Here is a 26,966-nt window from a genome sequence, read left to right as displayed (position 1 = left end):
CTGTACTCATGTCAGTTAGGCTTAAAAGTGGGGTATGAGCAAGCAGCTGTGATACCTCCTTCAGCACAGTGTCTATTCATCCTGCTTCCTCAGTACTCCTCCTTGTCTCTTCCTCTCCATTCTCACTGCCACCAGCCTGGTTCAGACCCTTTCTGGTCCTCCCTTCAGTCTCTCTCATATTGCCTCAGATTAATTTCCTAAAATAAAAATCACTCCCTTATTCAAATCTTTAGAAGTTTTCTGTTGTCTGCCACATAGGGGGATATTCTCCACTATCTTCCTCCATCTTAACTGTCCAACTTCATATCCCACTGATCCCCACTATGAACTTTGTGCTACATCCAGAGTGGACTACTAACCATTTGCAGAGAGTCTGGAGCCTTTGCCCCAAGCCATTCTCTTTGCCTGTAATGCTTATTGCCTTTTCTCTGTCAAAACCCTCATTCAAGACCCAATTCATAACTAACTTCTGTATAAAAAAGAATAAACTACCAATACATGTAATAATGTGGTGAATTTCCAAAAACATGTTAAGCGAAAAGCTAGAGACAAAAGCATACATAGTGCCTGAATTCCATTTATATGAAATCCTAGTACAGATAAAAACTAATCTGTGGTGATAGAAATCAGAAAACAGTTGCTCGAGGGCGGGAGGAAGAGAATTGACTAGAAGGGGACATGAGAGAACTTGGGGGGTGATGGAAATGTTCTCTGTCTTGTTTTGGGTAATGGTACACGGGTGTATACAGTTGCCAAAACGCATCAAACGGAACACCTAAGGACTATGCATTTAGTGATTTGCATCTTGTTTGTTCAGTTAATTATAACTGAATTATTTTTATTGCCCTAAGATATCTGTGACAAATATTTGACAAAGCCTCTCATGTGAAAAAGTTAATTGCCTCTGAGTCCTAATTCAGAACTGTTTTTTGTCTCCCTTTTGGGACTTTACACATTCTAATTTGTATATACACACACACATCTTGCTCACTAGACTGGAAGCTTTCTCAAAGCAGAAATCACTACTGGCAGACATTTGTCTTCAGGTAATCCCTAGACTTCTTGGCTCAGTACAGAACTATTGAATAAATGTATTCACACTGACCCTTTTCCTTTCCATTTTTGGGGTGGAGTAGCCTGTAAGGAAACTAAAAGGGAAGATCTGGCTATTCAAAATTCAGGTAGTCAACTTCAGAGAAATTAAAATTTCACTCTTTTTTTTTTTACTTGTATTTTTGATTTTTAAATCACTGTTTCAGTGAATAAGAAATGTTACAATAAAGCTTCACTTGTTTGCTCAAATTTAATTCTTATGACACTTAGATATGCTAACTTCTCTGAAATTATAATTTGTACCTGAAGAAGTAAATATTTTTAAGTTATATTTTAAATCATTCCTTTGGGAATGAAAGCTAAAGTCATAACTTCACCAGAAATGGCATATATGTGCCATTTGTGCCACCACTTTCCCCATCGCAGCCCATGGCAGACTTCATCAATCATGGCATCTTTCCTGTTGAGCCCAAACAGCTTCAAAATCCTTTTCAGCCTCATATTACAGACAGCTACACTCAAGACTCTAGGATTTGGGTTGAGTGGCTTAAGATTCCCAGGATGGGGTGAACCTGGGGGGAGCTCCAAGCTGTTTCTTCCTAGGTAACAAATTAGCCATATACAAATGAATCTTCCGCTTAGACTGGAGAGCAGTTGAAGACATTTGATTGTTAAAAGATGGGGAAGATAGGGCTTCCCTGGTGGCGCAGTGGTTGAGAGTCCGCCTGCCGATGCAGGGGACACAGGTTCGTGCCCCGGTCCGGGAAGATCCACATGCCGCGGAGCAGCTGGGCCCGTGAGCCATGGCCGCTGGGCCTGCGCGTCCGGAGCCTGTGCTCCGCAACAGGAGAGGCCACGACAGTGAGAGGCCCGCGTACCACAAAAAAAAAAAAAAGATGGGGAAGATAGCATCTGAAGTGTTAAGTGTTAAATTCTTTCAGTTTTTTTTTTTAAGCATATTAGACCGGGTTTTAGATCTAGGAGTGGTTTTAGGAAGGTCACACAAACCCTTTGGCTCCTAGTTTTTTCAGTTGAAACAAATTTGAACTAAATATCCAATAGAGTGCTGTGTAATTCTAAAGTTCTGCAATATAGGTTACAGACCACATATTTGTAGTCAAATCATGTGTTTAAGATTTAATAATATAACAGGAAAATAAATTGAAAATACTGATTAGCATATGTGGAAATGGTTTGAAAACTGCCAGGTGTTGTCAACTTGCAGTGTTGTGTAAATTCATACCTGTGGTATGAGCAAAATGAAATTTGATTTTAAAGGAATAACGCCATACAGCTTTATCTTCAACTCGGAAAGAGGGAAAAGACTTTTTTCCCTCCTTATTACTCATTTTAGATTTGGAAGGGACTCAAGTCAATGAATCCAACCCTAACTGAGATGTGAAATCTTTTTGTCTTTTTTAGCACCTTCTAGCCGTCATGGCGACTTCATCTGAAGAAGTTTTGCTGATTGTAAAGAAGGTGCGACAGAAGAAGCAGGATGGAGCTCTGTACCTCATGGCAGAAAGAATTGCTTGGGCACCTGAAGGCAAAGATAGATTTACCATCAGCCATATGTATGCAGATATTAAATGTAAGTCGGCTATACTAAGTCTGATGTATGTCATATTTGTTAGTAACTTTATAAGAAGACTGATTATACAGTCTCTGTGGGGTTTTTATTATAATGTCAAAAAATCAACTGTATAAAAATAATTATAGAGTAGGATCATTGAATATATATTATTCTGTAACCTGTCTTTTCTACAATAATAGAGTATGTACAGCTTTACATGTGTAAATCTACCTCACATAAAGATCTCCACACATACCATCTTTTTTTTTTTTTTTTTTGCGGTATGTGGGCCTCACTGTTGTGGCCTCTCCCGTTGCGGAGCACAGGCTCCGGACGCGCAGGTTCAGCGGCCATGGCTCAACGGGCCCAGCCGCTCCGCGGCATGTGGGATCCTCCCAGATCGGGGCACGAACCCGCGTCCCCTGCATCGGCAGGCGGACTCTCAACCACTGCGCCACCAGGGAAGCCCCATACCTTCTTTTAAGAGTTGCATAATAGTCCACTGAATGGATTTACACTTATGTATTTAACCAGTCCACTATTGAAGGACATTTAGGAAGTTTTCAGAATTTTATTATTGAAAACAATGTTGCAGTATTGGTCTATGCACTAATATTTTTTTGAGCTTTTATGTATGGAATACATCCCTGCAGTGGGCTTACAGGTTCAAATGGTTCATGCATTTAAAATCTTGATAGATGGACTTCTCTGGTGGCGCAGTGGTTAAGAATCCCAACTGCCAATGCAGGGGACATGGGTTCAAGCCCTGGTCCGGGAAGATCCCACATGCTGCAGAGCAACTAAGCCCGTGCACCACAACTACTGAGCCTGTACTCTAGAGCTCGCGAGGCACAGCTGCTGAGCCTGCATGCCACAGCTACTGAAGCCCTTGTGCCTAGAGCCCGTGCTCCGCAACTAGAGAAGCCACCGCAATGAGAAGCCCGCGCACCGCAACAAAGAGGAGCCCCCGCTCGCCACAGCTAGAGAAAGCCCACGTGCAGCAACAAAGACCCAGTGCAGCCAAAAATAAATAAATTAATTTATTTTAAAAAAAAGCTTGATAGATGATGCCAGATTGCCCTGGCATAAAATTGTATCTTTTAAGTAAAGTCGTCTAATCTTTGGTTATGTGGCCATCCATCATCTGTTGAGAAAATAGACTTAGTTTTATACTAAATGTAGATGGGAGGAATACAGAGCATAATATTTTTATATCCTTTTTATGATTTTCAGGTATGAAAGCTAACATCAAAACCCCTTCTCTTTTCAAATTTGCAAAATTAACTTTGAATTTATTACCCAAAGGACATGGTACTTTGTGGCTCAATAATAATTAGGTTTAAAGGCACCAAGTGAATCCTGGGATTTAGAACCTGTACTCTGAAAGGGATTTCTGCAATTCACCTAACTAAAAGATCTTGAATAGGAGGGACCCCAGGGGAGTTGGGTAACAAAGCCCTCAACAAATTGTGGTATCTTAACTGTGACCATTAATATGGATTCATTTATTTTCCTGGATATGAGATTCTTCTCCTAGATAAAATCCTGAACAGATTTCAAGGAACATGACACCTCAAAACATAGACAATCCTCAACTTGCAAGTGGTCAGTTTACAAATGTCCTTTGTGTATAAACAGTTGCCCTAAGGACTTACCTCTAATTTGCTGCTGGAAATGACCAAGATCATCTTTCTCCACTGAAATAACTGAGAATCTTAATTTTCAAAAGGAAATACTGTTTAAAATTCATCATAATTCAGTACTGCCTAAGCTATCTGGTCTTTGTCCACTCTCCTGGTAACACTACTTCCTTTCAAACCTTTGTTTCTGTGGAGAAATGCCTCACCAAGTTTCTAATAGTAGTCTTAACAAACTAACATTTGTTCTACAATAGACTCATAAATTAGGAACTGCCTGTATTAGCATTTCTCTTAAACGGGAAGCTAGCCTTACACCTTTGCAAAACACATACTCAATATGATACTTACAGCATGCAATAAAGAATATGCCTTGGGCTTCCCTGGTGGCACAGTGGTTGAGAGTCCGCCTGCCGATGCAGGGGACGCGGGTTCGTGCCCTGGTCCGGGAGGATGCCACATGCCGCGGAGCGGCTGGGCCCGTGAGCCATGGCCGCTGAGCCTGCGCTCCGCAACGGGAGAGGCCACAAAAAAAAGAATATGCCTATCTTCTGTATTTCAACAATTCTTCTCAGCTGTTGGGGAGGAGAGCACATACCCAAATTTAGATCTGCACCAGATCAGTTTTCATTTTAAGCTGAATATTTGAAAGAATGCTCATTTCTGAAAGAAGCCATTGAAAGTTGTCAATAGTACATTACTAAGGTGAAAATTAGCAGTTAGATAGTTAAAAAACTTCAAAAGTAGGCCTCTCAGAGGCACGAGCTAAGATAGAGCAAGAATAAAGCAGTGACTGAGAAGAGATAGTAGAGAGGAGTGATAGTTTGTTTTGGAGGTATGGGATAATGGAACAGGCTGGCTGACAGTGTAAATTGCTTCATATTGCTCTTTTTGGCAGTAAGGTATTTCATCTAAACTGTTGGTTTGGAAGCAGCATTTTCATTGAAAAAGTTCCTGTTTATTTAAGTGTTAGTAGGTTGCTTGGGGCAGAGAGCTCTAGGTAATGTGTTCACACTACCATTAGTCACCCATTTAGTGAGACAAAGCCCCTTCATCTGTTTCCCTTATGAAGAAGACAAGTCATGAGGCCCACTTTTTAAGAATACAAGATCTCTATTATGTAGGTATATTTTGACATTTCCAGCTCCAAATTAGTATGAAAATCTTCAAAGTTACAGAAGAGTTTAAAGAATAGTACAATGTATACGTGTATATTGTATACCATCTAAATATTAGTAATTTTGCCATATTTGCTTTTTTATGTGAGTGTACACTTTGACTGCTTATAATTTTATGACACCAAGAAAATTTTAATAAATATCCAGACCATTGTTGCATTTCCCCAGTTGTCCAAAGTTTTTTATACCTGTGATTTTTTTTTTTTTTAACCAATACCTAGTCTAGGTTCATGTATGTAGTTGTAGCCTCTTTTGTCTGTTCTTTAAGAGTATGGGCTTGTAGAATATCACACAGTCTGATGGTCTCCTCAAGGTTTTGTTTCATTTTTTTCCTGTATACCTGTATTTCTTATAAAAGTCAGGTCTACAGGCTCGATTATACTCAAGTTAGACATTTTCAGCAAGAACAACACATAAGTGGTGGTGTTGCTATTCTGTCACCTCAGAAAGCCCATAGTGTCAGGTTGTTCCATTTTTAATGAGGCTAAGTTTGGTCACTTGGTTAAAGTGCTGACACCTGATCTCTCAAATGTAAAATTATGTATTTTCCTTCGCAATTAGTAATTAGGCCATGGGCTATGTTTTGGAGTTTTTTGAATCGTGACAAATCATTTTTATTAATGATATTGTCAGTTGGAAGCAGCTATTCAGGGTGGATTCAGGACTCTGGGTTGGCTGTTTAGAAAGCTTTTAAGAAAGCTGCCCAGTTGAGTGGAAACCAAAGCCCTTTAGTATCCGTAGGTGGAAGCAGTGGGTGAGAAGTGCCACACAAAAAGGATACTGAAGAAGGAAGCCAAGTGCTAGCAGCGAATTTGTTGAACCATGCTCTGGTTATATGGGATTATTTGAGAATTGTACATTTCTTCTGAAGCATCAAGATTGGAATAGGGCAACTAAAGCCCAAAGGAAGCCTGAGTCTTGAGAGAAGTAACTTATTGTATGACTTTCCACAGTGTGAGTGTCCTTATCTAACTAGCCTCATGCTTCTTTTTAGGCCAGAAAATCAGTCCAGAAGGAAAAGCTAAAATTCAACTTCAGCTGGTCCTGCATGCAGGGGACACAACTAACTTCCATTTTTCCAATGAAAGCACAGCAGTGAAAGAGCGAGATGCAGTGAAAGACCTTCTTCAGCAGCTGCTGCCCAAATTCAAGAGGAAAGCAAATAAAGAACTGGAAGAGAAAAACAGGTGAAGGAGGAAAAGAACAGCCTTTTAAAGAGATGCTAGGTTCTCACCAGTCAAGTAATAGTTTATTTCTCACCCTTGTGCTTTGACAGTGTAGTTTAGGAAAATATGGGCTTCATTATCTTTACCTCTGTGTTTGGTTATTAACTTTAGCATCTTACTAGCTTTGGCTTTCGGCAGATGAGATAAACTCAGACGAACTGCCTCAAACCTAACATCTGATTAGGAACAGAACTGCGATTCGAAGGTGCTAATAAGGTCCCTTAATTCTCTAGTTCTCTGTCACAGAGAAGATACTAAACCATTAGAAATGTGTATGTGAATAAGAAACCTGAAAGTAGTCATACTGTAAAAAAGTTGAGCAAACATTCTAAAATAATGAGAATTTCTGATAAGATGAATTGTCTTTCTGTGCTTATGGCTCCAGGTGCTTATCACCATGAAAAACTAGTTGCTAGAAAATCTCTCTTCCCCATTCACCTTTTTGTGAAAGAATACAGTACAGTACAAATACAGCCTTTGTATCACTGGAATATAGGGATGAATAAGACCAAATCCATGCCTTCAAAGAGTTTAGCCTTTGCTTCTTCAGACTGACTTCTGTTTATCTGCACTTACATTTGTTCCTCCAAAAATGTTTTTTTGCTTTTAATTACAAATGAACTAAATGACCTCTGCCGCTCAGTCATCACAAAATGAAAGTTGGGTGTTTCATGTGGCTAAAGTCTTTTTTGAATGTTACCTAAATGGTATTTTATTCTAAAAGTTCAATATGTTCGATATATTCTATCACCAGAATGCTGCAAGAAGATCCTGTTTTGTTTCAGCTTTATAAAGACCTTGTTGTGAGTCAGGTGATCAGTGCTGAGGAATTCTGGGCCAATCGTTTAAATGTGAATGCAACAGAGAGTTCTTCCACATCTAATCATAAGCAGGATGTTGGCATTTCTGCAGCATTTCTGGTATGTGACCCTTCTAGATTTCTAAAGGGAAAAAACCGTGGTATATGTATTAACGATGCCACTTCTTTTGTAAAATTTAGCATTTTCTTCAAGTAAATTAGTGGATACTTCAGTATCTATGGTATTCTTCTAAAATAATTTTTAAAATACATACAGTGTCTTTTTTAATTTATATATTTTTTGCCAGTTATATTTTCTTAGTTTTCTGGACTTGACCCTAGTATGCTGGAAATCAAATGGACTTTTGAAAAAGAATGTTATAGCAACTGGACTAATGCTTACTTCCCCTATTACTTTTAAATTTAGGGCTTTCAGCTACCTTTTTTTAATGATTGCAATATTTTACTTACAATGCAAAGTTTAAACGTATAATGACCACCAGGTTATAAAAAAGTAAGATTTGTAAAATGTATCTTAAGAGGAAAATTGAGACTACCTTATGTGTGGAATTAGAAAGTGACGGTAAAACCAAAGCAGTATTTATACATTTAACAAAAATTTGAGTAGCAGTTACGTGTTTGGCATCTTTCTGAGTGCTTAGCAGTGAATTGAATTAATAAGGCCTTCTAAAGAAACCAATCAGATAATATTTAACTACTTAGTAACCAAATAGTTAAATATTTGGTAACTGTATAAGTTTTATGTTAAATCTCCACTAGATATCTGCCTTTGGCCACACTTAAATGTGCCTGTTTGACCATGTTGTATTTTCAAAAAGCAGATTTTACAGTTCACTAAAATTATGTGAAACCAGGTCAGGCTTCTGTGAGCCCTGTCTCTATGCCAAAAGTATAGGTGAGGGACTTATCTCTGTCTGTATTTCATTCAGAGAGTCTATTTTTCCACCTTTGTCCAGTGTTCATTGGGTTCTTAGACATCTCCCCCCAATATTCTAACAAATAGAGATATATATGTGGTCTTTATTTTAGGCTGATGTCCGACCCCAAACAGATGGATGTAATGGTCTGAGATACAATTTAACGACTGATATCATTGAGTCCATATTTAGGACCTATCCAGCAGGTAAGAAGAATCAGTTCTTTCAGATAGTTAAAATATTTGTTTGGATGAATTCAGTAATGTACCATTGAAAAGCAAAAGGCTTTACCTTTATTCCTGATGAAGTGCTATAAAATATGTAAAGTACGTTATCCAGTGCCTGACATGTGGTAGATACTAATGGCTTAGCATATAATGTGCTGTCATCAATCCATTGGTATGATGACTTTCCCATTCTTTCCATTGGTGGTTCTTAAACTTTTTTTCTTTAATATTTAAGTTATTTTTTCTTTTTTATGTATATATTTATTTTTGGCTGCATTGGGTCTTAGTTGCGGTGCATGGGCTCTTCGTTGCAGCATGCAGGCTTCTCTCTAGTTGTGGCCTGCTGATTTTTCTCTCTCTAGTTGTGGTGTGCAGGCTCCAGAGCACATGGGCTCCAGAGTGTGTGGGCCCTGTAGTTTGCGGCACACGGGCTCTCTAGTTGAGGTGTGCGGGCTCAGTAGTTGCAGCACGCGGGCTTAGTTGCCCCGCAGCATGTAGGATCTTAGTTCCCCGACCAGGGATCGAATCTGCGTCCCCTGCATTGGAAGATGGATTCTTTACCACTGGACCACCAGGGAAGTTCCTAAACTTTATATACCCTTTAACATACATGAGTAAGATGACATGCTCCAGAGGCATCAATAAATGAGTCTCTACAGCACTAACTCAGATCATCCTTCATTCTGCCTCCCTTGCAGAAATCATCCTAAAAGTATAAATGTTTTGATTCTAGCTCTAGTGATGTACGATGTGCAGCCAAGGTTGAGAGCAGCTGCTTCAGTCATTCTTCTAACTAAACAAAGCTCTCAAGCTATACACTATTCTCTCTTTATACTTCCTCACTCCTGCCCCTTTAGTCCTTAGGAAACATCTCTCTCCCACAGGACTCAGCTCAAGCATCACTTCATTGCCACTTCTGTAAAATCCTGACTATCTTAGGCAGATATAAGCCCCCTCCCCATTCCTTTGATAGGGCTCTGTGTCTTACCACATTATAATGTAATTATTTTCTTATCTTTCTGATAATAACATAATTATGTAGTGTTTACTGTGTGCCAGACACCATTCTAAGGCCTTTATGTATATTAACTCATTTAATCATCACAGATAGTACCTATGAAGTAGGTACTATCATTACCCCCACATTACAGATGAGGAAGCCAAGATAAAGAAAGATTAAGTAATTTGTCCAGCATCACACAGACAGTAAGTGGCAGACCTAGAATTTTAAACTTAGGCTCTCCAGCTTAAGAGACCTAAACCTCTTAATCTCTTTACTTATTGAACAATGTGTATGCATCTGGAGTGCTGAACTGATAGTCCAGTGGGTTATGGAGATCTTTATTTATTTCCCCAGCACCTAACATGATGCCTTGGATTAAAAGTGTCCATATGTAAGTGATCAAATAAGCAGATTCAAGTCTCACTCCAAAAAGCTTGGTGTTTCCACTAAAACTTTGAAACTCGTTAATTTTCTTGGTACAAAATAAGGTTTTGTGGGACTTCCCTCGCGGTCCATTGGTTAAGACTCCGCACGCCTAATGCAGGGGGCCCAGGTTCAATCCCTGGTCAGGGAACTAGAGCCTGCATGCTGCAACGACGATCCTGCATGCCTCAAATAAGACCTGGCACAGCCAAATAAATAAATATTCAATATAAGGTTTTGTTTGTAATTTGTTAAGATTCATAAAGGTAGTGCCTCACCTAATCTCTCAAGTTATATTTTATATTTACAATTATTATATACAGTTTGTAAAGTTGAATACTTTCATAATCTAGTTTTGCTGTTAGTCTATTTTGAAACTAATTTGAGGGGTTTTAAGAATTGGAAATTCACTATGTAACTATTATGGGTTTTTTTCACAGTAAAAATGAAATATGCAGAAAATGTTCCCCACAACATGACAGAAAAGGAGTTCTGGACACGTTTCTTTCAGTCCCATTATTTTCACAGGGACCGGCTGAATACTGGGTCAAAGGACCTCTTTGCAGAATGTGCCAAAATAGATGAAAAAGGTAACTGTTTATCCTTGACACACATTTATTTATTTATTTATTTTAAAAAGACATTTATTCAGCATCATGATCAGACTGTTACATTTAGCAATCAACAGCATGGGTGCAAAAAAAAAATCTATATTAAAACCCTTTGTTGGAATGCTTTACACTTTACACAGAACAGAAACTAAAATAACCTGTTATACAATTAGTCACAAATACAGTCCTCGAGTTTTTTTGCACATACACATGAGTATTGTCTAAAACATGTCTTCTTTGTAGCAGCTAGGCCCTGCCACCACTGTGCTTGGCGGAGTTCACAAATCTGTTGTAACCTGTAGCTTCCCTGTCACTTCTCTGGCTCTCCTCTCCCGCTAAGCTTTGTTTCCTGGCAGTAATCAAAACCTTCTGCCACTGCCGTAGCTACTGCTGCTGCTGGAACCACCTTGGTTTCGGGGTTTGGCAAAGTATTGGCCTCCACCACCGTAGGGGCCAGAACTACTGCCTCCAAAGTTTCCTCCTTTCATGGGTCCAAAATTTGAAGATTGATTGTTGCAACTGCCAAAATCATTGTAGCTTCCACTGCCTCCAAAACTGCTTCCATCATTACCAAATCCATTACAGCCATCCCCACTGCCACCATATCCCCCACCACCGCGGCTGCCACCAAAGCCACCTCGACCACTGAAGTTTCCTCCACGACCAAAGTTGCCATTCCCACCAAAACCCCCTCCACGACCACCGCCAAAATTTCCAGAACCACTTCGACCTCTTTGGCTGGATGAAGCACCAGCCATCTCTCGCTTAGATAGGGCTTTCCTTACTTCACAGTTGTGGCCGTTCACTGTGTGATATTTCTGAATGCCACCAACAAAAATGTTTTTCACAGTTAAGTGGGTACCAGGTCTTTGAGAATCTTCTCTTGAGACGGCCCTCTTTGGTTCCACCACTCTTCCATCCACCTTGTGCTGGCCTTGCATTCATGGCCGCATCCACCTCCTCCACAGTGGCATATGTGACAAACCCGAAGCCTCTGGAGCACCTGGTGTTTGGATCCCTCGTTACCACACAGTCTGTGAGCGCTCCCCGCTGCTCACAATGGCTCCTCAGACTCGCATTGGTTGTTTCAAAGCTCAAACCTCCAATGAAGAGCTTCCGCAGCTGTTCGGGCTCTTTGGGTGACTCTGACTTAGACATGACGGCAGTGGAGGGGGCGGGGAGACGTCAACGATGCTTACTCGGCGGCGTCCATGGGCAGAAACACACTCTAGCATTTAATTTGCTGCTCTCGTCATTAATGCTGTTAGTGATTTTTTTTATTTCTGAGAAAGGAAAACTTAATCACTTTTTGTTTCATTGATTTTCTAGGGTTAAAAACAATGGTTTCATTGGGAGTGAAAAACCCACTACTTGATTTGACAGCTTTGGAAGATAAACCATTAGATGAGGTAAGTAGTAGTAAAAGGATTTACGAGAGAAAACAGTCTTCCTAGTCTTCAACATTTGTATAATTTTAAAATTGCCTTGAGTATAGATATTCTAACTTGTTAGAAGGTAAAACAAACAAAATACTGTTATTTGGAGTGGTTTATCAAAAGTGCTTTTCAAGAGCACTGTTTATTATTAAGATTGCCTTGGAGAACTGAAATTTCCATATGAATTGGTAAAACATTTTTTAAAAGAATTTTCTAGCTCCCCCATCAACAGTTGCCTAGGTATTAATGAAGGTTTAACACGATGTTTTTTATGCTGTATCTAACATTAATCTAAATAAATGTGCCTAAATATTATTATACAGGGAAAAGTTAACATTGTTGGTTGCCCACTATTTGCCAGATCTTGAGCACAGTCATGACCCTTACCCTATATTAGCCCCAATATGTTTCAACAGCTAGACCATCAAGTATGAGCACCTACCTCAGCATCGTGACTCCAGACTGAGAAGTTTATCCAATCACGGAGAAATAGGTGATCCCTTCTGATCAAGGCTAATTCTATCCCTGCCTCTATCTTCTAGGCTAGGAAGGAACCTGCTTTCCTCAGGTATTCTCTTGACACTGTTACTTTTTAATTTTCTTGCCCTTCCTTTGGCTACTATTCTGTTGGCCATATAAACATGCTCATTCCTTCCTTCCCCCCCCCTTTTTCCTCTTGGTGTATGCATGCACCTGGTGAGAAAACCAATGTTAAAATTGTGTCCTATAGTCTAAATTATTAAATTAACAGAAAGTAATCCTTGATGTCCCAGTGAGTCATTTCCCTAATGAAATTCAGTTGTTTTCTTGAAAATTCTCAGCATTCAGTCACTTCCTTGGTGAATCTCAACACGTTACAAATGTGGCCTTCTTTAATCACCTGGAGAAAATGAAGCTTAAGATACAGTTTAAGGGACTTCCCTGGCGGTCCAGTGGTTGAGACTCCGCGCTTCCAATGCAGGGGGCATGGGTTCTATCCCTGGTCGGGGAACTAAGATTCCACATGCTGCGCAGCGTGGCCAAAAATAAAATAAAATTAAATTAAAATTAAAATATTTTTTTAAAAGATACAGCTTAATATGATGGAGGGGGAATTTAATTTTTTTTTAATAAAAATGGTGGTATGTTGTGCATACCTTTCTTCTCTTTTCCTGTTATCACTATCAATCTGAGCTAAACATACCACACGGTTGTTAAGTACATAGACTTACCTGGCTTAAACTGTAGTTTATAAACATTTTTCTAAGTTTTCTTGTAAATGAGGTTAATAGTTCTGACCTTGGGGAGGGGTAGCAAAATTGGAGAGATGTTGTTTAAGGGTACAGACTTGCAACTAGTGTTCCCTTGTAAGGATATATAAAAATTTATATATCCAATCCTTTTAATTAAAATGTTGGTTGATTCAGTTGTTCCTTTAATGCCTCTTTTTCCCCTGTCATCCTCTAGTAGTTCTGTCCCAGGATACAGACTTGAGCCTCCTTGTAAATACATCTTTCCATTCCATTGCTTCAAATTCTAATTATGTAATGATGACTCCCAGTTAGTCCTGGTCTGTCTACCCCAGAACTCCAAAATCATATATCCAACTCCCTACTTGATATCTTCACTTAGGTAGTTCACAGACACCCTTCAACATAACATGTCCAAAATAGAACCTTTGATTCCCATTCTCAAAAACCTATTTCTTCCTGGGTCATCCGTATGTCAGTTTAAAAAAAACAAAACCATTACCATGGACTCAGTTACTCAAGCCAAAACCTAGGAGTCTCCTTGATTCCTCCCCTTTCTTCACCTCCAACATTCAATTGATCAACAAGCACTCAACAACACATCTCTGATCTGTCTATATCTCCTCTGTCTCCGTAGACATTTACACCCTCTTGCTTTTAGGGTACCGTTGCTTCATGGCTTGCATTAACCTCCTAATTGATCTTCTTATTTCAACGTTTATTCCCTATAGTTTATTCTTCCCTAGCAGTCAGAGTTACAAATCAGATCATAATGCCCCCCTTATGTAAAACTCTTCAGTGGTTTCTCATTGAACTTAGAATAAAATCAAAACTCCTACCGTGCTCTTCTTGATTTGGCCTCTGCCTACTTCTCCCTCAGTTGGGGCTGTTTCCACTCGATTCGTGCTCCAAACATAATTGCCTTCTTTAAGGTCCGTATCAAGCTTTTTCTACCTCAGGGCCTTTGCACTTGCTGTTCGTTCTTCCTGCTCTTCTACCTAACTAGCTTCTACCCATCTTTTGGACATGTGTTCTAATGTTACTTCTTCAGTGAGACCTTCCCTAACCTCCCTATCTAAAGTATCTCCTCCCATTCCAGTCACTACACTGTGTCTTTATTTTCTCCATTTCTTTTCTTTATTTTCTTCATAGCATCTGTCACTTTCAAAAGTGGTCTTATTTTTACCTTGTTTTACTTGTCAGTTGTCAGTCTTCTTTCACTAGACTGTAAGTTCCATGAGGCTGACTGTTCTTATTACTGGCCTATCCCCATCACATAGGAGGTATTAGGCACTCAGTAATTACTTGATAAATGAATGAATGGCATATGAGTTTTTACGATCTTTCTCATACCTCTTTAACCTTATGTCCCACCAATCCCTGGCCCACCCTTCATTCCAGGTATACCAAACAACATACAAACCCATGGCACAATATGTATTACATTACTTCTATACCTTTGTTTAGTTTCCTCTTCCTGAAATGTCTCCGTTTTTGCCTTGCAAGCACCTATTCATCTTATGGTGCTCCGTGAAGCTTTTTTGAACCTACCCTACCCTCCCTATACCCCACCCCGGTGGGAGTGACCACTTCTTCTTTCGTAGCCCCTGTGAGTTTTAACTAAGTGTACTGACTTACAGCCCAACGTCCCACTAACTAGTATTTTAATCTAGATCCAAAATTGCTCTTTAGGAAAAAAATGCAGCACTTAACAGTTAAGGTATTTTTGTGATACTAAAAGCAGTTAGTAGTATTTCTTCATTTTTTGCGTGTATAATGTCACTTATTTTTAAATGTTTACCTGTAAGTATTTGATAATGCTTAGAATTAATAAAGTCCTGTCATCCAGAAAGTTTTTATGGCTCAACATGTCTCTCATAATAGATAAGAAAAACAGAAGTTTATTTTAATTTTTAATCTACTAAATTGTTTCTCACAGGGCTATGGCATTTCCTCTGTGCCATCTACTTCTAATTCTAAATCCATAAGAGAGAATAGTAATGCTGCCATCATCAAGAGATTTAACCATCACAGTGCCATGGTCCTGGCAGCAGGTCTCAGGAAACAGTTAAGTACACATGCTAAGATGCAGTAACTGGGTTTCCCATGATAGCCAGATGGAGTTTTGTTGTTGTTCTGCCTGTGGTTTTCAACATTAATTTTTTTTCCTTTGTTTTCAGAGAAGCACAAAATGAGCAAAATGGCGAGCCCAGCAGCGTTGATGGAAATTCTGGAGATGTAGATTGCTTTCAGCCAGCAGTAAAAAGGGTATGGGTAAAAAGTCTGGGACATTTACGGCTCACGTTTCTCCAGATAACTTATGTAACTGACTGCGAGTACCTTATGTTGACCCTTGATCAGTTCAGATGACTCAGTTCCTTCTGGCCAAGATGTTAAGCATTTGGGTTAAATTGTAGAACATTTTAAAGAGTACTTCCTTAGTTTTGGCCTGCCAGCCTGCTTTCCGTGGACTCAAGTCTGTTAACTGTTTTTATTGTTTTGTTTTATTTTTTTATTTTTATTTTTTTCCTTCACCTGTAGACACATACACATATTAACATACAGTTTTATTTTCTGGGAAAGAGTATCAACAAAGACTATGACAGAAAGAAAAAACTAAAGGTTAGTGTATGTGATTTTAAAAGATAAGATTGGCCCTCATGTTAAAGCCTGGCATTTCAGAACTGGAAATGTCTTTCATTAAATACTGAAAAGAGGTTGTGGGGGAATATGAACAGTTACCTACTTGTATGTTTCTTCTCTCCCTGCAACTTTGCCAAGCTTCGCTATCCCTCAGTTTTTTTAAGTTCCTCCCTCCCTCGTTATAAAAATAAGTTATGATAAAGCTTCCTTAGAGGGCAGTCAGGCAATATGTATTAAATTTTTGAAGGTTTATACCCTTAATTCCACTTCTGGATAGTATTCCACTTTGGACATTTATTTTTTAAAAAAATAAAGATGTGTGCAAAGATTCAGATACAGATACTCATGGCAGTATTATAATTGAGAAAATAGCAACCATCCTAATATCCGTGATACATCCATACAGTGGAGATTGATGCATGCAGCAATTGATGGCTTTTTAAAAGGATTAATGATATGTTGAATTAAAAAGAGTTCACGTATACCATACGATAGTTCAGTTCATTAAAATTAAATTCAAGAAAGCACTTTTGAGTTGCCTTACATGCCATATTAGGTGGTGGGAAACAAGACAGAATAAGATTGGGTTCTTGTCCTCAAAGAATTTAGTGTCTACAGGTAAAACAAAATCAAAAGAATAATTATAAAACAATTTAAAGTATAGTAATTGTGTGATTTACAATAGGAACCAAAGAGTGAGCAAGTAGATGAAGTTCACAGAACAGACTAATACGATATAATTAAGTTTATGATTTTTAAAAGGGGATTATGGGCGAGTCTTTATTTTATATATTTCAGTTACTTAATATGTTTCTACAGGGATATACACCTTTAAAATTAACAAAATAAGATATTTCTTTTCTGAACTAAGCAAAGTGAATCTAAAATGTAAGTTAGAGATGCTAAGGAAGAAATCTAGGAAGTGATGCTTTTCTTTGCAATATTGCACTAAGTACTCGTGATTCTTGGTAGTGAAAGAATTGTCAAAAATCATTGTGTTAATTTTCACAATATTCAGTGATAAACTGACTCTATAGATATTTTTTCAAGTCAATAGTCTGCTGTGTGTTCTGCAAGGATTTATAGAATGAGAGATCCAGAAGTATTATATTCATGGAGCTTTCAGTTAAGTATGAAAGTTAGGTGAATAACTAGGCCTTGGCAGAGGCTTAGGGTTTGGATTTATATAAGAGGTTAGGTTGGGACATGACTTGGGTAAGGTAACAGCAGGGTAGAAATGAGCTTGACATATGGGAAAGGTAATGAAGACATCAGTATGCTTTGAAGTTGGCTCAAGGGTGTAGAGCTGAGAAAATAATAAAAGCTTAGGCTGAGTCTAGGTAAGGTGGGACTGATGGATGTGTTACTCTGAATAGCATGCTGAGGTCAGATCTGTTCCTATACTACAAGAGGACTATTCAGACTCTTAAAATAGGGGCAGTTTAAATACTGTTTTCAGATTGATCTTTTTTGAGGTATATTTAATATCGTAAACGTTTTGATCCTAGTCTGGGAAGCTACAGATGAGAGCTAACCAGATGAATTCCATAGCTCTGTAGGGATGAAATATTGTAAAATTGTTTTCCCAAATGTTTACATAGATTGTCACCATGTGTCTTATAATTAATGTGTTTTTATTATAAGGCTATAGAAATATAGCATTTTGTTACTAGTCCAGGAGAAAACACAGTAGTAAAACCAAAATAAAGAATCCAGAAGTAAACCCAAATATTTATTACATGGAGGGATTAAATACATATATGATAAACATGACATTTCAGAATAAGTGGGGAAAGACATTATTCTACACATGGTGTTAGGGGGACTGATTAATAATTTAATATTTTAAAAAACCCTCAGATTCCCTACCTTACTACTTATTTCAAAATAATTCTAAGTGGATCAAAGATTTAAGCAAAAAATTAACCCACAGAAAGAATAAGCATAAAGGGAATAATTAAAATTGAAAAACACCAAATTGGAAGAGAAGTATTTGCAACACATGTAAAAAAATTATTTTTTTATATTTATTTGGGGAGAAAAATAGTAAAATACACATTTTCATCTACCAAATTTTCAAATATTAAAGGTTCAGTAATGCTTAGTTTGGTCAGAGTGTAGGAAAACAGGTACTCTGTGTAAGTGGATGGTGAAAAAAAATGGGTTCAGCCATTTGTAGAGCAGTCATGTCTAGGAAGTGAGACTCATTTTGGGAAGACTTCATATTTTATCCTCTGTACAGTTTTGCTTTTTCAGTCATGTTCATTACTTTTGTAAGAGAACTTTACAATAAAAAATGTTGTGTTGATAATTATAGGCGAAGTTACAAGAGTCCATTGAATATGAAGACTTGGGAAAAAATAATTCCATAAAAACAATTGCACTAAACCTCAAGAAGTCAGATAGGTAAGTTTGGTGACTAATATTAAATTAACTTGAGACAGAATAGTTTTATATTACAAGTCATTACAGAATATATTCTGCAAGTATAGAACTCAAGTTTTAATTAGTTTGTTACCATAAAATACAGTATCTTATTTCCTTAAAAATTTACTTTTTGCATCTCAGGAAAGGATCCTAAATGATGGAAGCCAAGAAAATAAATTTTGGCAATCTGTGCTGTTTTCTTCCTATTGCCCTTACAGGAATTCAATTATATTATTGAAATATCTTTAACTCTTTACTTTGGGGAGAATGTTGTCTTGAGACTGCTAAAATATTTGAAAGCAAATGTTGAGCACCTTTATTCTGTGTGATTAGTAATTTCTTCTTTGCTAATCTTCAGGTACTATCATGGTCCAACTCCAATCCAGTCACTACAGTATGCAACAAGTCAGGACATTATTAATTCTTTTCAAAGTATTAGACAAGAAATGGAAGCTTATACACCCAAATTAACTCAGGTAGGTGACTTGTACTGTTTGAAAAACAGAATTCCCATTCTGTTTTCTGAGTTTATGAGCACATTCACATTGAACTGTGAAACTAATACTTTAATGGGGTTTAAAGACATATTTCTGCTTAATAAATTGAAAAAGAGGTAGAGAAAAGAGGTATTTGGCATACCTGAAGGTAAGATGATGATGAAAAGTAAGATAATGAGTTTTGTGATTGCTGATTTTTTCTTCCATATACACAGTTTTATTGGAAAAATCTCCCAGATTTCCCCAAATTTCTGGACATCACTCTCTAGATACTATACTTGTGCAAGATCTGGCCCTTGGGCCAAAGTAGGTCCACCTAACTTTTTTAAGCTGTGGTCAGTCTTCAATATTTAGATTCTTCCGCACAGCCCTAAAAAAGTGATTTCATCATCTGAGACACATGAAGAGGTCATCTGCCCTCGGATGTGTATACCTGAGTGTAACCAGTGACTAGTCGGCAAGCTCAGCAGTCACTGAAACTTCTGGTTACAATGCATTATAACATTTCTAACAAAAGGAAATAGGAATGAAGTGAACATTCATGTCCCCTTGACTCATAGTTGTCCTATAATGTGCTCTTTACACCAAGTTAAATATTTTTTTCATACACACATAAGTTTCTACTTGTAAAAACTCCACTGAGACACACTAAACCTGCGCTTGAGCTATTCAGCAAATGATTTGTTCCTCTCCATGGCTAGCCCTTGGTACTTGTTAGGCACTCAATGAAGAGATAGATCAGTTATGTCCCTAAATGTTGATATGGATACAGTGGGGAATGTGGGGTTTTTTCCCCTTTTGGCTAGGTGTATTCACTTCTTGAAAAGTGACAAATGGTATATTTCTGCTTTGCTGGATTTTCTTATGTCAGCTGCCATTAAGGATTTAACATTTGTTTTATTGTCATTTTTTTCTTTCCTTAAACTCAGTTTTACCTTAGCACTCTTACCTTCAGTGCTAAGAGTTCATAAGTTAAGTTGGTACTTAAGTAAGGGCTTGGCTAAGACAGAGAAAGACAAATATTACATGATATCACTTCTATGTAGAATCTAAAAAATAGTACAGGGACTTCCCTGGTGGCATAGTGGTTAAGAATCCACCTGCCAGTGCAGGGGACACGTGTTCGAGCCCTGGTCCAGGAAGATCCCACATGCCGTGGAGCAACTAAGCCCATGCGCCACAACTCATAAGCCTGCGTGCCACAACTACTAAAGCCCATGCACCTAGAGCCCATGCTCCACAACAAGAGAAACCACTGCAATGGGAAGCACATGCACAGCAATGAAGAGTAGCCCCCACTCACGGCAACTAGAGAAAGCGCACATGCAGCAACGAAGACCCAACACAGCCATAAATAAATAAATAGATAGATAGATAGATAGATAAATAACTCACTCCCAATCTTTAAAAAAAAAAAATAGTACTAGTGAACTTATTTACAAAACAGAAACAGACTCACAGACATAGAAAACAAACTTATGGTTACCAAAGGAGAAGGAGGGGTGGTGGGCAGGGATAAATTGGGAGTATGGGATTAACAGATGCACACTACCATATAGAAAATAGATAAACAATAAGAGTTTACTGCACAGGGAGCTATATTCAGTATCTTGTGATAAACTATAATGGAAAAGAATGAAAAAAAGAATATAGATATATACATGTACATGTGTAACTGAATCACTGCTGTACACCTGAAACTAGCACAATATTGTAAATCAACTATACTTTAAAAAAGGCAGGGGGGCTTGACTAGACAAAAGTTGTGTATTTTGAAGTACCTGTGGACTTGCCTGGTATTCCTGGAAGATTGGTAGGTATTCTGTTTCTACACATATTGTGTTTCTAGCCTCATGGAAAGTGGTTCACTCTGGTTGCTATAACTTATGTATTTATACAGGAATGAAGACTTAATGGACATTTTGCTATAGAACTGAAATGTTAAGTAAAAAAGATGGCCAGAAAAGAGAGAAACCACTTTTTTGTCTTAATTTCTTTCAGGTTCTCTCAAGCAGTGCTGCCAGTAGTACCATCACAGCACTGTCACCTGGAGGAGCACTGATGCAGGGAGGGACACAGCAAGCCATAAACCGTATGTTCTGGACCTCATGTTGCTGTCCCTTTACCTAAATAACCTCAGAAGAGCAATTTGAGAAGAGTGCTAAGTTTTATTGGTTTCTCTTTGGGACATTTCTGGAATTTTTGTTTTGTTTTTATGCATCCAGATCCTAAAGCATATTTAGACAAGAGTTGATGTTTCAGTATTGTTTTAATATTACAAACAGTGGCACGTTGCTGTGTCACACTAGTAATGTCTGATATTGCTCGTCACACATTTTTTTTCCTCTCCTACCTCTTAAAGCAAAACCTGAAAATTCCTCCAAAACCCCAAGGAAATTTAAATTCTGTGGTCTTTCAGCCACAAAATCAGTAACTTGTCTCAGAATAGCACATCCTGGTTTAGTATTGGTAGAGTGTGCATTCAGATTTATTCTCTGAGTTGTCATTCTTTCAGAGACCACACACAGGGGAAAATAGCTTTTATCCTATGGACCACTTTTTCTTTTGCAGAGATGGTGCCAAATGATATTCAGTCTGAATTGAAACACCTGTATGTGGCTGTTGGGGAACTTCTACGGCACTTCTGGTCCTGCTTTCCCGTTAATACGCCATTCCTAGAAGAAAAGGTCAGAACCGATTCCAAACACAGCCAGCTGTTGTAGTAGTGTAACTTAGTGAAGTGTTATCTTGAAGTTGGAAAATCGTATTGGATGTTTACTATGTGCCAAACACTACTTTGCATATATTGTTTCATTTAAGCCTCACAGCATCCTGATGGAGTAGGTATTGACACCCATTTTGTATGCAAAGAAACTTGAGATCCAGACCAGTTCCATAACTTATAATCGTGCATCTTAAAAGTTAACTGAATCACTTTGCTATGCACCAGAAACTAACACAACATTGTAAATCAACTATAATTCAATTTAAAAAAAAGGTAGTAATAGCTTTACTATATAGATTGCTCTTACAAACAATCTTTAAGAGAAAGATAAATACCCCATTTAAAATAATAGGCAAAACATTTTTAACAGGCGATTCACTAAAGAATGCAAGTGGCCCAATAAACCTAGGAAATTTTCATACTCAGTATTCAAATAAATTATCTTTAAAGCTACATAAAAAGCGCATTTTTCATCTATAATTTGTAAAAGGATAAAAAACTTAGAATGATCAGTGATGGCCAAGTTGCTAAGAAGAGAGTCCTTTCCTCCACTACAAGTACTACCTTTTTAAAACACGCTTTGACCCAGAAATTCAACATTTAGAAACTTAACCTAAGGAAATAATTAAGAATGAATGTATGCAAATATTGAGCCATAGAGATGTTTCTCTACCACTGTCTGTGTAGAAATGGTCTAAATATCTACCAGAAAGGGATTGGTTAAAGATACATCCATTTTAAATGACGACTTAGTATTTAATGACTTAAAGATGTTCCCGTTAAACCAAGTGGAATTTTAAAACAGTGTATACTGTATATTTTCTACATATGCATTTATACGCATGCACAAAAAACATCAGGAAGGATATGAATTATAAACCAAAAGAATCTGAATATATTCAATATTGCTTCTCTGCCTGGTGGAGCCAGTTAATCTTAAAAAAAAAAAAAGAAGAAGAAAGAAAAAGAAACCTTATGTGTGTTTTTCTCTTGATCCCTGTAGGTTCTTTGAGAGTCTGTAATTCATTATTTCTCTCATCTTTTTTTAGGTAGTGAAAATGAAAAGTAATTTGGAACGATTCCAAGTTACAAAACTCTGCCCATTCCAAGAAAAAATTCGGAGACAGTATTTAAGCACAAATGTAAGGCAACAATTTAATTTTGGCCTAATATTTTTCTCTGTGTAGTAAAATGATGAAATTTACTTTGTTTTCCTGTAAATGAGTATATATGTTGTTTTTTTTCTGTTGCTGGGAATACTGGGGGTTTTTTTAAGGCTGCTTTTTTTTTTTTTTAAGAGCATTTATTTATTTTATTTTTGGCAGCATCAGGTCTTAGTTGCAGCACGTGGGATCTTCGTTGAGGCATGCGGGATCTTTCGTTGCGGCGCCGCGGGCTCTTCCTTGCGGTGCGCGGGATTCTCTCTAGTTGTGGTGCGTGGGCTCTGTAGTTGCGGCACACGGGCTTAGTTCCCCGGTGGCATGTGGGATCTTAGTTCCCTGACCATGGATCAAACCTGTGTCCCCTGCATTGTAAGGCGGATTCTTTACCACTGGACCACGAGGGAAGTCCCAGGAATAGTTTTTTAATTGTAAAATGTATCATACATTCAGAAGTGTATAAAATACATTTGCTCTTTTAAATAGTAAAACAAGTATCTGTGTACCCACCAATCATGGTAAAAATAGAACCAGTACCCTGAGTGTCCCTGTCCCACTCTCTCAAGGCCATGACTAACCAGGATTTGTAATAATCACCTACATGCCTTTCTTTATAGATTTACAACCTATATGTATGTTCCTAAGGGTATTTATTTTGAAAACCTGAGTAGCAAGTACAAATGTAGCAATGCAGAGAAAGGTAGAATTGCCATTCTATGAAAGTAAGCTGAACAGTTCCTGGATTATGGTCTGCCTTCAGCTTCCCTGGTTGACAGCAGGGCATGGCAAGTGGGTAAGAAGTGTCACCTTATGCCCAGGATTTTTAGCATTGTTTTTAATGGAAGGCTAGAACAACCACACAAGATTGTTTCTCTATGTGTTAATGCAGGTCTTCTCAGAGGTGACAGGGAAAAAATTAGTATGTACAAACTTAGAGTTCAGTGTTTCAGTGAGTAGGATAATCAAAACAAGTTTTACAGTTGAAAAATCTTCATCAGTAATATTTTTAGTAAATTTTTATTCCCTAAACATTCTAAGTGGTTTTTCTTAAAATATAACAACGTTATTTATAATCAGAAAAGAAGCTCGAAGTGTCTTCCCACAGCAGAGCAAGGGTGACAAGTAGATTTCAGTTTATGTGCCTTCTCAATTGACTGTCACTACCTGGAGCACTGTAGTCAACAGGATTCTGAGGCCATGTGCGGCCTTACAGGAGGCTGTGGCGTTCATCTCTTCTAACTGGTTCTGTGGAGCCACTGCAGCCTATGGAGCAGTGTAGTTCCCGGACAGAAGTAAATAACATAACACTCCCCCTTGTGCGCGCGCGCGCACACACACACACACAGTGATAACAGGTGTGGTAAATAAGAGTTTATTTTGTTTTTAACTATCTCAGATTGAATCTAAGTTATTGGCATGCTACAAGGATTTAGAACTTCCTGGTCTCTGTCCCCATACTGCCAAAATTGACTTGCAGACTTTTCATAAGACTTTTACTTCCAACCATGTAAATTACACTCTCCACTTCCGAGGAAACAGATAATCCAAAGACACTCTGCCTTAGGAGTCTTTATCAGCTTAGATCAGTGTGGTCCTGTTGACTTCTAGTTATGTCTGTGACGAGGGTAAAATTGTTTTCTGCTCAAGATACGTAGTCCTGACCTAAGGCATGACATAATACTTGTGTGAAGCTTTGAGACCATTTAGATTTTTCTGTAATCTGCTGAGTTACATTGAAATCCTGAAGTGTTAGACCTGGAAAAGACCCTAGAGAACATAGAAAAGTGCTTCACAAGGTTGCCTGTGAAGCAGAATTAAGTGGAGGAGCTTTTGAAAATCAAAAGATTCCTGGGTCTCATCCCAGACCTGTTGCCTCAGAATCTTCAGGGGAGTGGGGCATTTTTCAAATTTTCTCTAAGTTAGTGTTGATGCCACCCTCTTGATCTTAGTCAAGAGGCTTATGTTTATATCTAGAAATCACCAGTTTAGTTCACCTTTCTCATTTGACAAAAGAAACTAAAGCCTAGAACCCAGCATTTCATGTTGTCCTATGGCTGATTAATGACAGGGCAGACATACAGTGCAGGCAAAGCAGGTGAATTTCCAGCCTCTACTATACCCCACCTTCCCTCTTACCTTTCTATACAAAGTGTGTCTGATAACACCTTCACAGAGGGCTTGCATGTTACCTCATTGGAGAAACAGAAAAGAGCTTGGGAACAGCACTGAAGTATGTGCCAGATCTGGATCAGAAGCAGTAACTTCCCCAGCCTTTACCATTGTTGCCTAAGTGTCTTGCTATGTTTTTCAGTTGGTAAGTCACATAGAGGAGATGCTCCAGACAGCTTACAACAAGCTCCACACGTGGCAGTCACGGCGTCTGATGAAGAAAACGTGAAGTGTCCGTGGCTCTCACAGGTTCTGTGAGACTGAGAGAACTGTGACCTGCAGTGACTCTGGAAACCTGGCCTGTCAGACATGCAGGTGATCACACAGAAGTGACAAGAAACATCTGTACCATGCCGACTCGGAGCTGATGCTATTGTACTTGCACATTGAGAACTGAAAAGAAGGGAACTAGGATTAAACTAAAAGCTAGGGAGGTAAATTAAGGCAGAACCAAAATGAGCTAAGTTGCAAATATATATATATATATATATTTTAAAAAGACACTGTTTACAGCAGTTACTCAGGAACTGCTTTTGATTCACATTAAGCTGCTTTCAGGAATCTAAAAAAAAAAAAACTTTTTAAAAGGGTGCATTGATAAAATCTGAGGATTTTTGGTTTTGTTTTGTTATTGTGTAAATTTTTTTTCCTAAGTTTATGGCACAGGGTACACCTTAAGTATTTCTCCTCCATCTTCCACTTGGATCCTCAAGTTTTGCTGAATTCTAGTTGTACCTTACATCAGCAAGCTAAAGAGAGTACTTTAAAATAAAGCAGAGGGAGACTGTTGCTCAGCCATCCAGAAACAGTTGTAGTCAGAAGACATCATTGGTCCTGTGTTTCCTACGGAAATAAGAAACAATAAATATTGCACTGAATGTTTGTGGTTTGGAGTCCCTAAAAGATAAAGAGGGGACATATTTGCAGAAAGTCGTGTGGGGTTTTTATGCAGAATTTTGTCAGAGGACAATGCGCTGCATGTTTTTCTTTGAGTGCAAATGTACATTGCTAAGATTTTTTTTAAGATGGCATGTGCTTTGAAAAGAAATTGCATTTTTAAGAGTTTAAAAATCTTATGAGTGAGAGATATAAGAAATCTTACTTATTTTCACCTCTTTAGAAAAAATAAAAGATGTTTCTCATATCTCTTTTTCTCCAGTATCTGACTGTTACAGTCCTTGGCGAATTGATAATCATTGCATAGTGACTGCAAAGCCTAAATGCAAAAAAAAAAAAAAAAAAAAATTTGTTTTTGGAATCTGTGCCATATCTTGTTCCTGATAGTATCAACTCACCGTTTATCTAAGACATTAGATGTCTTATATTAAAAATTACAGAAAAAAGTAAAACTTTTTATAGATACTCTTTTAACTGTAACACATCTTGTGGATTCTCCTTATGTGTGGTACTTACTTGGGTGGGCTGCTCGAGGGCTACTCGTTTTTTTAAGCCATTATACAAGCTGGTTATCTCTCATAAAATGGCTACAACAGGTTTTCAACCTGTTCAGACTTTGAACCAGTAAAAGGAAAGTAGCAACATCATTCTTCTGCTTCAGCCGTCCCATTTCTCCTTCAGATCAGTTTAGTAATGGTGTGTTACACTTCACAGTTTTACAAAGTGCATTTCAAATGAATTATTACCACAACTACTCTATAAGCAATAGCAATCGAGCAGATAGAAAAATGTTTGAAATAGAAGAAAGAGTATGTCTGGGAAAGGCAGACGTAAAGAAATAAAATGCTCTGTTGAGTGCTCTGTTAAAGATTAAGTGATAAATATAATGGAACCTGAAGGAAGAAACCATTGGGGGAATTGGGTGGACTTCACTAAAGAAGTAACATTTTAGCTAAGCCTTGAAGGGTGAACATGGAAGTGCATGATGAGGATGTGAAGACTTTGAAACCCACACACACACGTGTTGGGACAAGAGTGTTTGTTGGATTGGAGAGTTGGAAGTGAAGAGGCTGGGAAAATCAGTTTAATTCAGGTTTCAGATGGCTTTGTAAGGC

At 38.1% G+C, this 26,966-nt stretch overlaps 1 protein-coding gene and 1 pseudogene across 1 annotated transcript in view; one reads left to right on the top strand and one right to left on the bottom strand.

Moving 5' to 3' along the window:
- Positions 1-26,208, top strand: part of GTF2H1 (general transcription factor IIH subunit 1) — a 31,927-nt gene extending 5,719 nt beyond the window's left edge. Inside the window, exons 2-15 of the mRNA XM_030864938.3 lie at positions 2,476-2,644; positions 6,436-6,628; positions 7,422-7,587; positions 8,517-8,610; positions 10,498-10,647; positions 11,998-12,077; positions 15,273-15,400; positions 15,514-15,601; positions 18,294-18,382; positions 18,762-18,879; positions 20,902-20,992; positions 21,472-21,587; positions 22,675-22,767; positions 25,097-26,208. Coding sequence (XP_030720798.1) covers positions 2,491-2,644; positions 6,436-6,628; positions 7,422-7,587; positions 8,517-8,610; positions 10,498-10,647; positions 11,998-12,077; positions 15,273-15,400; positions 15,514-15,601; positions 18,294-18,382; positions 18,762-18,879; positions 20,902-20,992; positions 21,472-21,587; positions 22,675-22,767; positions 25,097-25,183 — 1,647 coding nt within the window. The 5' untranslated portion in view covers positions 2,476-2,490 and the 3' untranslated portion in view covers positions 25,184-26,208. The remainder of the gene's footprint in view (positions 1-2,475; positions 2,645-6,435; positions 6,629-7,421; positions 7,588-8,516; positions 8,611-10,497; positions 10,648-11,997; positions 12,078-15,272; positions 15,401-15,513; positions 15,602-18,293; positions 18,383-18,761; positions 18,880-20,901; positions 20,993-21,471; positions 21,588-22,674; positions 22,768-25,096) is intronic.
- Positions 11,028-11,826, bottom strand: LOC115857668 (heterogeneous nuclear ribonucleoprotein A1-like; annotated as a pseudogene).
- Positions 26,209-26,966: the final 758 nt, after the last annotated feature.

The sequence above is a fragment of the Globicephala melas genome, chromosome 8, assembly GCF_963455315.2.
Source record: "Globicephala melas chromosome 8, mGloMel1.2, whole genome shotgun sequence".
In the NCBI taxonomy this organism is placed as follows: Eukaryota; Metazoa; Chordata; class Mammalia; order Artiodactyla; family Delphinidae; genus Globicephala; species Globicephala melas.
This window is presented reverse-complemented; position numbering and strand designations above follow the sequence as displayed.